Below are 11344 nucleotides of genomic sequence, written 5' to 3' on the forward strand. Positions count from 1 at the left end.
GGCAAAAAAAGACGACTTTGCCCACAAGAAAAACCGAAGAAAAAGGAACGAAGAGAAACCAAGGAAACAAAAAAAAAATCCTAGGATCTTGGACTCTCTAGTACCATCTTAAGAATAGAATGGCAGTATGAATAATCTACTGTATTGATTCATTAAAATATACAAGCTAGGCTAGAGTTCTTATACAAACTGTAAAGATACAATCACATCCCGTAATTCCTACAAATCAGCTAAGTAAATATTTTTACAAAAGGAAAGAATAAATCGTTGATAGTCAATGATAGGAGCATATTTATGCGACTTAGTTAGCTTGTTTTCTTGCATTTTCATAGCTAGTTTCTACTTATTATAGCGTTTTAAGCTATTTTCGTTTGTTTGTAGGTCCAAATAACAAAGTTGGCAAGAAAGTGCATTTTGGAGCATTTTAGTGCAGTTTTGGGCTGGAATGGATAACTTACATATGGAGCACAAGGAATTGACGAATTTGAAGTTCAAGGGAGGCTAGGAATGTGCTAAAGAGTTGAGAAAATTAATTCAAGACATTGAAGATAAGGAATCAGCTTAAAAGAATGAGATATTATCCAAACTACCTTATCTTATCCAAAACCTTATCCAACCTTATCTCATCCAAACTAACCTTAGCTTATCTTATCATATCCTAATCCTATCCTAACTTAATTCTAACTGCAAAGGGGACTCCTTATCACATTAGAATACCTAATATCTGATTCTAGAAGCCCTGAAACAATGCAAATAACCTGATCCTTTTTCCCATAGAAATCTGACGAATTTAATCCCTTTCTAGAAGCTTTGTGCTGAATTTCCTAGTCTTATTCCTCTAGGATTGTGTAATCCTTCTCCTTCACTACTTTGGGCAAAACCCTAACCTATAAATACATATTTTTTGCCACAATTCAAACCACCACCCTCTACCACAATTCACACAACCATTCACCAAAAATTCGTCCACACACAAGAGCCTTAAATTAGAAAATTCTCATTGTGCCGCAGCTGTGCAAGGAAGGAGAAGAAGGAGCCACCTGGAGCTGTGCTTGCCATTCAAGACGTTGGATTGTTGAAGCATTTCTAGGTGTATTCTATCTTTGTTTTCAATGTTTAAATTTAATTTTCTTTGGTTAATTGCGAACATATGGAACTAATTTCTTTTTAGTTAGAGGTGAATTCAAAGCCATGATTATATGCTTTATATGAATTGATTACATCAAGTAATTGTTTCTTGAGTCTTGAATGTGATTTGCTTATCTGAGTTATTGAAACTTGTTTATGTGTGTTGATTGAGGGTCGACACTTAATTTGCATGCATGAACTTGATGCTAGAGTATAAGGGAGTTTCACCTAATCGTTATGAACTTATATTCACAAGTAGTGGAAGTCACTAGTCATGATTGTGTTAAGTAAATCCTTGGTAGGAGTATCATGCTTTTCATAGTTACGAATGCCTCATTAATGCTTATGGTTTTCAAAGAACTTAATGACATTTGATATGTTTTTCTATCATGCTTTTCATAGTTAGGGAACTTGAGAAGGATAATTTGGTTGTGATGCGTATCCCGTCCAATTCAATGAGTTAAGGAAAATCTGATGGTTAATTTGTGTTGTCACGGTTAACTTGGGGTGTTGTCATTCATAGTCTAAGGGAACAATACTGGAAATTGGTTTGTTTGCATATGTCATGTGTGGAGAAGGATCCTCTGGCTAAGTTTTCAGCATTCAAATCACCTACTTTACTTTCTTTTGCAATCTGTTTAGTTTAGTTAAATTTCATCCAAATCAATCCCCCTTTTAATTAAGTGTCTTAGATTAGTTAGAAAAGTGTTTAAATATGTCCAATTTAGTATTTTGAGTCTTACTAGTCTTAAATTCGTCCAAATAGCTCCATAGAGTCTATTTTGAGTCTTTTTTTTATTGTTTGTTGCTGTTTTGAGTGTTTTGAGTCGGTTTTGATTCTATAGAGTCTAGCGTTGTGTTTCTTCTTATGCCTGATAAGCTTGTGTGGGTTGAGTTAGAGAGATTGAGAAATAAACTGAAACCCTATGACGGGCGAATCTTCGTTTCGCATAATATCAAATTTTGTTCGCGGTTGGGAGGAGACAAGTGTACAAAGCAGCTCACAAGTTTAGGCCTGGAGTATGTTGGAAAGCATACACATGCCAGCTTGCTATTTAATCACTATGAAATCTAGTTCGAGTTTAGGGACAAAGGCTTAGAGTTGCAGAATTTATTCATTTTTTCACTGCCTTCCGTCCTAATTTAGATACGGGATGTGAAGCGACGGGTGGCTGCGGTGCTCTTGTGGTATTTGTTTAATAACTTTGGCCACCATTCTCCGAAGGTCAAGTCTTTTAACCTTCTATTTATGATTGTACTTGTTAGAGTGGCAAATCGTTTGTGCAGGCGGCTGAGGCCTGTTTTGTATTTTTGGGATAGGAAAATTGTAACCTGTAAGAATTTGATAACACTTTCTTTGAATTTATGTAAGCTATTCATTTTTTCTTCAGCAGTTGCTTAATAAGTTGCATAGTTTAATTTAAGTAATCATATTAATTTGATTAAAATAATAAATTATATTTGGCCCTATGACCCTTTGGCCCCTTCAGTTGGAGATGATTTTTTGTCACAAGGCTATATTTTGCCTATGGTCTTTCGGTTGGAGATGGTAAAAAATATGGCATGACATTGTTCATTAAAATATTAATTTCTTAGAGGGTTATAGGATTAAAACGAGCATTCTGACCCTCCTTCGGTTAGAGATAGCTTTAGATACCATGATTTGAAGGCTGAGATTCAGCGAGCTCATGTATAAAACCGGGTCTTTAGCACTCGGTGTTATCCTATACACTTTCTTTTTTGTACGCCGGGTGGTTTTTTGTCGGATGGGAGTAGTTCCAGCAAAAGAACATTTGCACGCCTCAATAGCAAAGGACATATGCACACCTCCAGTTAAAGTCCCTACTTACATTTAAATGAAAAAATAATTTGCTTAATGTTATAAAGCAGAGAAATACAAGCAAAACACTTGTGTTATGTCAGCAAACCATAATGCTTCTAGTGATTACAAATAGCATTGCCTAGAAATCCTAATAGGGTAAACTGTTGATTTCTTCTCTGAACTTTTACTTAGCTTTCAATTTTCCTCTAAACTTTTTAATTGGATGATCAAGGATTTAAACTAGGGAATTTTAATGAAAATGACTTGGACTAATTTTTATTTAATGAAAAACCACCCTAAACTATTATTTAATAAAAATGGCTTAAATTTTAATAATAAGGACTTGAAATTTAATCAAAAAGGACAAAAACTAAATACTCTAACTAAAAAACAAGCCCATGTGCAAAACCAAACTTTTTTTTTACAGGCACTACCCCTGACGGAAGCCCCATTCCGTCAGTTAATGCCACTACCTTACCCATTAAACACGAAAGTGATGATGGAGGATACGAAAACCATTAGTATACATGCTGCAAATCCACATGTCAAAGCCCCACCAATTTGAAAGCAAAATCTTTGAAAATCTTGCTTTCAACAAATATAAGCAGCATGTATATATGTCGCACCAAATGTGAAGTACAATGCCATTTGTTCAGCAAATTTTTTAGCTTTTGTTATCATGAAACAAACTTTTCATTTGTATGCTCCAGTAAATTAATGCACAGTAAATAAACGATCGAATAGACGCTTTGTGTTTTTGTTAAAATTAGATAGAGGAAATCTAAAAAACATCCCTTGGATGCTTTTTGTACTCAAATTCAAATCTAAAATCATAACAAAACACCAAAATTTTATAAAAGAAATATATTTCGAAAGAAATCCATAAATATGCTCTGATTGGAAGTATCATGAATTTTTTGAGGTAAATTGTATGATATAATTGGTCTTTCAGATTGATCATTAGTGGTTTTTTTTTTTTTTTTTCAGATCAAGAAATAGTTTGGTTCTTGAAAACTTAGTTTTTGCACTACTTCTCTATAAAAACCTGGTCAATGTATTGAAGATCAATTGTTACTTGTGGGACATACGTTCCATATGGAGTAATTATGTTGTACCGACTGTCTGAATTGAGTTAATATTTGTTTAGACATAAGCTTTTAGGCTTTGATTGGATGAAGTATTTGGGACCCATAAGCTGATGAGAGGTACTAATCTCATTTTCTTGTTAACTACTTATTTCAAATTAATGTTTGCATGTTTGTGATCCATAAACTTAGTAATGTTTATAACTCACATCAATGTTTATGATTATGTTTTTTTCTTTTTTTTTTTATTATGTTTGGAAGTCTCATGCATTTGCCTTGGATCTATCTCATTATAAAATTGAACTCATGTGTGTGTATAGTGTTTCGTTTGAGAAATAATCAGTGTTTAGTTTACGAAACAGTAATAGTACTAGTGTTCCGTTTGATAAATAGTCAATGTTTAGTTTACGAAATAGTGATAGTACTAGTGTTCCGTTTGAGAAATAATCAGTGTTTAGTTTATGAAACAGTGATAGTACTAGTGTTCCGTTTCATAAATAGTCAGTGTTTAGTTTACGAAACAGTGATAGTACTATTGTTCGTTTGATAAATAGTCACTGTTTAGTTTACGAAACAGTGATAGTACTAGTGTTCCGTTTAAGAAATAGTCAGTGTTTAGTTTACGAAACAGTGATAGTAATAGTGTTCCGTTTAATAAATAGTCAGTGTTTAGTTTACGAAACAATGATAGTATTAGTGTTCCGTTTAATAAATAGTCAGTGTTTAGTTTACGAAACAGTGATAGTACTAATGTTCGTTTGATAAATAGTCAGTGTTTAGTTTAGGAAACAGTGATAGTACTAGTGTTCGTTTGATAAATAGTCAATGTTTAGTTTACGAAACAATGATAATACTAGTGTTCCGTTTAAGAAATAGTCAGTGTTTAGTTTACGAAACAGTAATAGTACTAGTGTTCCGTTTGAGAAATAGTCAGTGTTTAGTTTACGAAACAATGATAGTACTATTGTTCGTTTGATAAATAGTCAGTGTTTAGTTTACGAAATAGTGATAGTATTAGTGTTCGGTTTTAAAAATAGTCAATATTTAGTTTACGAACTAGTGATAGTACTAGTTTGATAAATAGTTCAGTTTGCTTTGGTAAAAAAGTGTGGTTTAGTTTGATAAATAGTTCAGTTTGCTTTGGTAAAAAAATGTGGTTTAATTTGATAAATAGTTCAGTTTGCTTTGGTAAAAAAAGTGTGGTTTTCTAGTTCAGTTTGATAAATAGTTCAGTTTGCTTTGGTAAAAAAGTGTGGTTTAGTTTGATAAATAGTTCAGTTTGCTTTGGTGAAAAAAGTGTGGTTTTCTAGTTTACTTTGATAAATAGTTCAGTTTGCTTTGATAAAAAAATGTGGTTTAGTTTGATAAATAGTTCAGTTTGCTTTGGTAAAAAAATATAGTTTTCTAGTTCACTTTGATAAATAGTTTAGTTTGATAAATAGTTCAGTTTGTTTTGGTAAAAAGTGTGGTTTTCTAGTTCACTTTGATAAATAGTTTAGTTTGATAAATAGTTCAGTTTGCTTTGATAAAAAAAGTGTGGTTTAGTTTGATAAATAGTTCAGTTTGCTTTGGTAAAAAAAATGTGGTTTTCTAGTTCACTTTGATAAATAGTTTAGTTTGATAAATAGTTCAGTTTGCTTTGGTAAAAAAGTATGGTTTTCTAGTTCAGTTTGATAAATAGATCAGTTTGCTTTGGTAATAAAGTGTGGTTTTCTAGTTCAATTTGATAAATAGTTTAGTGTGATAAATTGTTCAGTTTACTTTGGTAAAAAAGTGTGGTTTAGTTTGATAAATAGTTCACTTTGATAAATAGTTCAGTTTGCTTTGGTAAAAATCAAAGCAATTAACTAAACTAATCACAATTTCCTAACTTTTAATTTGAACACATCACAATTTCCAACACAATAATCCAAAATTAACTAATCTAATCAGTCAAGTAAAAATCAGGAGTGCAAATCTTCTGCACCGAAAATCATATGTGGCCTCTCATTGGCTTCCCTCAAAATTTACACTTGTCCCTCAATTGATTCAATATAACACTGTTAACCATCCAAATAAAAACTCTAAAACAAAAAAAGGAAAATAGCAGCCCATTACCCAGTCTTCACCTACAAAGATAGAATCCCACATCAACAATGAAAAGAGGTCAAACCATATGGAAATTGGATGATTGTGATAAACTATTTAAGATGTATATGTACTAGAAAAGTAATTAAAAGAAATTTTAAGAGATAATTAGATAATAAAAACTCATCCCTCATATTAAAAAGGAGGTGCCAAATGAAGCACCTAACAAATTGAAAAGCAAAAGCATGAAGAAACAGCTCTGACCGTTTGTTCAAGCTCTTGTCCTCCTCTTTTGTCATTTGCCCTCCAAGCCCAGTAGTTCCAGCTTTTGGAATGTAAAGAGAATGCAGGAATGTAAAGAGAAAACTTGTTATGAAATGGTCATATGGAATTTGTAAGCATACTTTGGCTATCAGTAGAGTCCACACCTGAGTGACTACAACCAACGTAGACTGAGAAAAGAATAATGGGTTGACCTCTCCAGATACTATTCGATAAATTTCACCATATCATCAAACATTATCATGGTTAATTGAAAATGCAAAATAAAATTAATAGAGTTTAGTAGATCTAAAGCATATAGATTCAGTAAACATAAGCTAGTTAGTAGTAAATTTGATTACTTTCGAATGTACCAGAGAGAGAATACAAAGCAATGACTGCACAAGGTTACGCGAAGTCGAATTACTTATGAAGGCCCGTGATTTGATCCTCAAGGACTACACCAAACAAAAACACCGAAACAGGGGGATAAATAAAATAAAATACTTACAATTGTCATGTGTTTGGGAGTTATTTCTAGGAAAATCAACAATTTTAGAGTTTTGAATTTGAACAAGAAGTAAAGAAGAATCGCAAACAGAAGAGGAGGAGGATTCTGTTTCTTGCACCTCTTCCTAAAGTCTACATCATCATTCAAGGCGGTTAAAAGATCCTAATACCTTTCAAAAACATCAAGCTCAGACTCTTCCTCTGAAGGAGACATTAAATCATCAATAAAAAATCCAAGATCCCAAAAAGCTCAAATATAAATAATGTAGCATGCATAATTGTGGTACCTCTAATGGCAGGTCGGGGACCGTCCCGGACATCTCGAACTTCTCCTCGGCCTTGACTCCATCATGGATTGAAAGGATGGCGTCACTGTCGTCGTCGACATTATATAATAAATGTCATCAGTGACTGGGTTTAATAAATGCATACCCAAAGCTTGGGCTTCGCTTCCCATGACGGAGGAAGAGATGGATCTTGATATAGAAAATTACCTGATGAATGGGAGAATCATGGAATCAAGTCATATGGGATCTTGTTGATTTAATAGAGAAAAACATCAGTGACTGGTTCATGAAATGAGAAAATAGCTGAGAGAAAATTAATATCAGATCCATAGAATCTTGTAGAAACTGTACAATGGCTTTCTCGCTTCATCTGGAATGAAACAAACTAAATAAACGGAGCAACGTTTGCCGTTAAGGGTTAAATTAGAAATTCGTGCTTGGGCCAATCTTTCTTGGACTCATTTAATGTTGGGCTTTGTCCTAACCATTAAATAAAATTATAATGTGGTTTTTGGTTAAGATTTAAAGTTTTGGAGCCCTTATCATTAGTTTTCCTTTTAAACTATTGTTTTTGGCCGATTTCCCCTACTGTTAGTTTTCCATAGATTCCATCCAAATTAATGATAACTCTTATCATGTCACATCCCGGCCCAAGCCCCCACCACATCCCGGGCTTGACTCCACCATAGCACGATATTGTCCACTTTGGGCCCCGACCACGCCCTCACGGTTTTGTTTTTAGGAACTCACATGAGAACTTCCCAGTGGGTCACACATCATAGGATTACTCTCGCGCAAACTCGCTTAACTTCAGAGTTCCGATAGAACCCGAAGCCAGTGAGCTCCTAAAATGCCTCGTGCTAGGTAAAGATGGACATATAAGGCTTACAAGATCTTCTCCCCTAGGCGAGGTGGGATGTTACAATCCACCCCCCTTAGGGGTCTGAAGTCCTTGTCGACACACTTCTAGCCAGGGATTGGCTCTGATACCAAATTGGCTCTTACGAGACGATCTGTGAGACAATTGATATTTTGATTTCCGCGATGTTTTTCCGCGGTATGTCTTTTGAGATGTTTTTGGCATGCTAGGGTTTTCAGTAAACCTATCACTTACTATGCTAGTAGTTTTCTTTATATAAATTGTGGGGGTTAGTATCTTGATAACTATTATATTTTTATTTTATATATGAACTTGGTCCACTCACCTTTGTTTTGCACACCCATTCAAGTCTTAGAAATGAGGACTATGACACAACGTACGAGGCATTCCCCTACCAGTAACAGTCTATCATTCACTTGTGTGATATCTTGTAATGATCTTTCCTTTTGTGATCTTGAATTAGAACTTATTCTGTGCACTCTAGACATCTCCTTAAACTTTGTTTATTACTTTTAGATTTTAATGATTATTCATGTATATTTCCTCCTAATCATTACTCTTGTATTCAATAAATGACTTTCGTCACTCTCGGGTGTCGGCCAGCACGTGCCTATCCGGGTATTCAGGGAATATCGGGGTCGGGACGTGTCATATCACATGCACACCACTTGACTCTCATTTGAGGACAAAATCGTCACTTTGCTTGACCTTTAGACATAAAAACTATAGAATCACACAAATTTGCATAGGTTGACATTTTAGAAATCTAGGGTTTTCAATTACTTTAAAGAACGAAGTGATCAAACTATCCTCACATGTTGTGCACATGATTCCATTTAATAGAAATATGGATGGAATGAATGAAATACTAACAACAGGAGGAAATCGGCCAAAAAATTAGTTTGAGTCTTTACTTTTCCAATTGAAAAGTTTCGAAAAAAAATCGAAAACTAAATGAAAATTCAGGGAGGAAATTAGCAATCCCCTCAATCCTAAAAACTGATGCCAATCTGAAGCATATACACGTCGTATTGGGTGTGGGCTCTTTCCGGCCCTAATTTGTTACGGCCTACACCTAACCAGGCCTAGCTTAACATATGGCCCCATTTTAACAACACAAATTAGGATACGAAAACAAAGGCGACACAAGTCTACAGCTAGGTAGTTTTATCTTTAATGGGTATATTTGTCCTTTCACTCTGATAAATAAATTCAATAATTAAAAAATAAATAAAAAAGGACCGTGATTTCTCTAACAAAAATATCCACAAAACCGAACCTCTCTCCCATTACTTCCTCCCAACATTTCCGAATCTAAACTCGTAACCTTCCTCTAAACAACCTCATGCCTCCTCCTCCATCTCCATCTCCATCTCCATCTCCTCCTCCTCCTCCTCCTCCTCCTCCTCCCCACCACCCCCAGAGCCATGTAATTCCACAAACACCACCTCCAAAACCCAACCCAAAGCTCCTCTCTCTAATCATCAAGGCCCTGGTGATGACCTTTATAACCTCCCTCTTCTTCCTCTTCCTCGGCTTCGCCGCCACCGTTCTCTTCCCCTTCTTCGCCGCTGGCGCTCTCCACCGCCGCCGCACCCAATCCCCCCATCCCTCATCTGGGTTCTCTCCCAAACATCTCAAGGCTCTCCCCCAATTCCGCTTCAGAGCTGCCCTGCCCCGGCCCCAATCGCAATCGTCGTCCTCGTCGCCGTCGCCGTCGCCGCAGACAGACTGCGTTGTTTGCCTCGACTCGTTCCGGGAAGGCCAGTGGTGCAGGAAACTCCCGGCGTGCGATCACGTATTCCATAGGCTCTGCCTGGACACCTGGTTGGTTAAGGTGTCGGCGTGCCCGATTTGCCGAACGCGTGTAAGGTTAGATTACGGGGACACAGAGTCGGTGGTTGATTTGGAAGGAGAAGAGGAAGCAAAGTACTTGTGGAATTTTAATAGAAACAACAATGGTTTGAGGGTTTGAGGGTTTGATAGGACTTGCAATGTAAATTTTGTGCATATTTTGAGATTTGTAACATACTTGACACTTTTAAGTTTCTTTTCTTTCCTTTCTATTTTCAAATTTCTTATGTATAATAGATGCTTCGGGTATGAATTTCAGCATGTTTGTGTTGATTTTTGTTTTCCAATGAATTGAAGTGTATTGTCAGAGAAACACTTAGTTTTAGAATTTATATGTATTTTTATAAGAAATGATTTTCAGAGTCTGGTATCGTCGTTAAGAGATGAAAATAAACTTATCTAAATGTGGTTGACGCGGCACGGCTTTGTTTCTTATATTGCATCATATGACATTTGCATTCCAAGGTATGATTTCGTTTTTGTTGTTTTCCCCTCCTACTTGTTGAATTATAAGTTGCGCAGAAAAACTCTTTTTCTATTAGTGGGGAAAAGAAAAAATCATCCCCATCTGCCTAATTCATGATATTAGCTGTGAAATTTAGTTTGATATGTTTATGTCCAAAGTGCGATGCTATCAGACTTTATGTCCAAAGTGCATATGGACTTTTGTTGATTTTTTCAAGTGATGGATATTCACGATTTAGTAGGCTCTTCACCAACTATTATAAATTTCACACACCCTTAACGATAATACTTTTGTGGAAAAGACAATATTCATATTCTGTAACCCTATTCACGTATTGCATTGTAGTTGTAACTGAATAAGTTCTCCAACCACTTTTACTTAGTTTGGGTAGCCATGACATACTGCTAGGTGTCAGTCATGGTTTGTGGAAGCCCTGAAGATTAACAATCACTAATCTTCATCACAAGGAGAATTGGAAGTAAGTTTCAATCCACAATCGTTTAGTAAGAGTACAATCGCCCATTAGCTCGCTAATTGGAACCTAATGGATCGTACACCATGTAAGGATGAGTGTAAATAAATATTAATGAGATGGAAATGATCAATTAAATAGTTTAATTGAGAATAGTCAAGATTGATTAAATAGTTAATTAATCATACGAAAAGTTCGTATTAGGCTTTAAATTAGTTTCAGGCTTTCGAGGTCCAATGGTTTTTGGTCCATAAGGCCCATTAGGCTTATGGCTCGGTGACTCGAGGCTTGGCTCAGTTGCATAGGCTACTGGCATGGTGCTGGCAGTGCAGCTCGAAGCCAGTCACTCATGATTTAAAAAAAATGGTAAATTACAAAAAACTACCTCAACTATGGGTCCAACCACAATCTTATACCTCATGTTTTAAACATTGCAATATCATTCCTCAACTTATGAATTCATTGCAATGTTAGACCTCCGTTAAATTTCTGTCAATTTGGCTGATGACGTG

General features: G+C 35.5%; 1 protein-coding gene across 1 annotated transcript; it reads left to right on the forward strand.

The window, feature by feature from the left end:
- Positions 1–9385: 9385 nt before the first annotated feature.
- On the forward strand, positions 9386–10015 carry LOC103403566 (RING-H2 finger protein ATL56). Its single transcript, XM_008342408.4, has one exon. It carries the CDS (start codon positions 9386–9388, stop codon positions 10013–10015), a length of 630 nt encoding a protein of 209 aa, XP_008340630.2.
- The last annotated feature ends 1329 nt before the right edge of the window (positions 10016–11344 follow it).

The sequence above is a fragment of the Malus domestica genome, chromosome 16 (genome assembly GCF_042453785.1).
Source record: "Malus domestica chromosome 16, GDT2T_hap1".
NCBI lineage: Eukaryota > Viridiplantae > Streptophyta > Magnoliopsida > Rosales > Rosaceae > Malus > Malus domestica.

Excerpts from the sequence above, each read along its gene's own strand:
- LOC103403566 (XM_008342408.4), top strand. The coding sequence starts at position 9,386 with ATGCCTCCTCCTCCATCTCCATCTCCATCTCCATCTCCTCCTCCTCCT.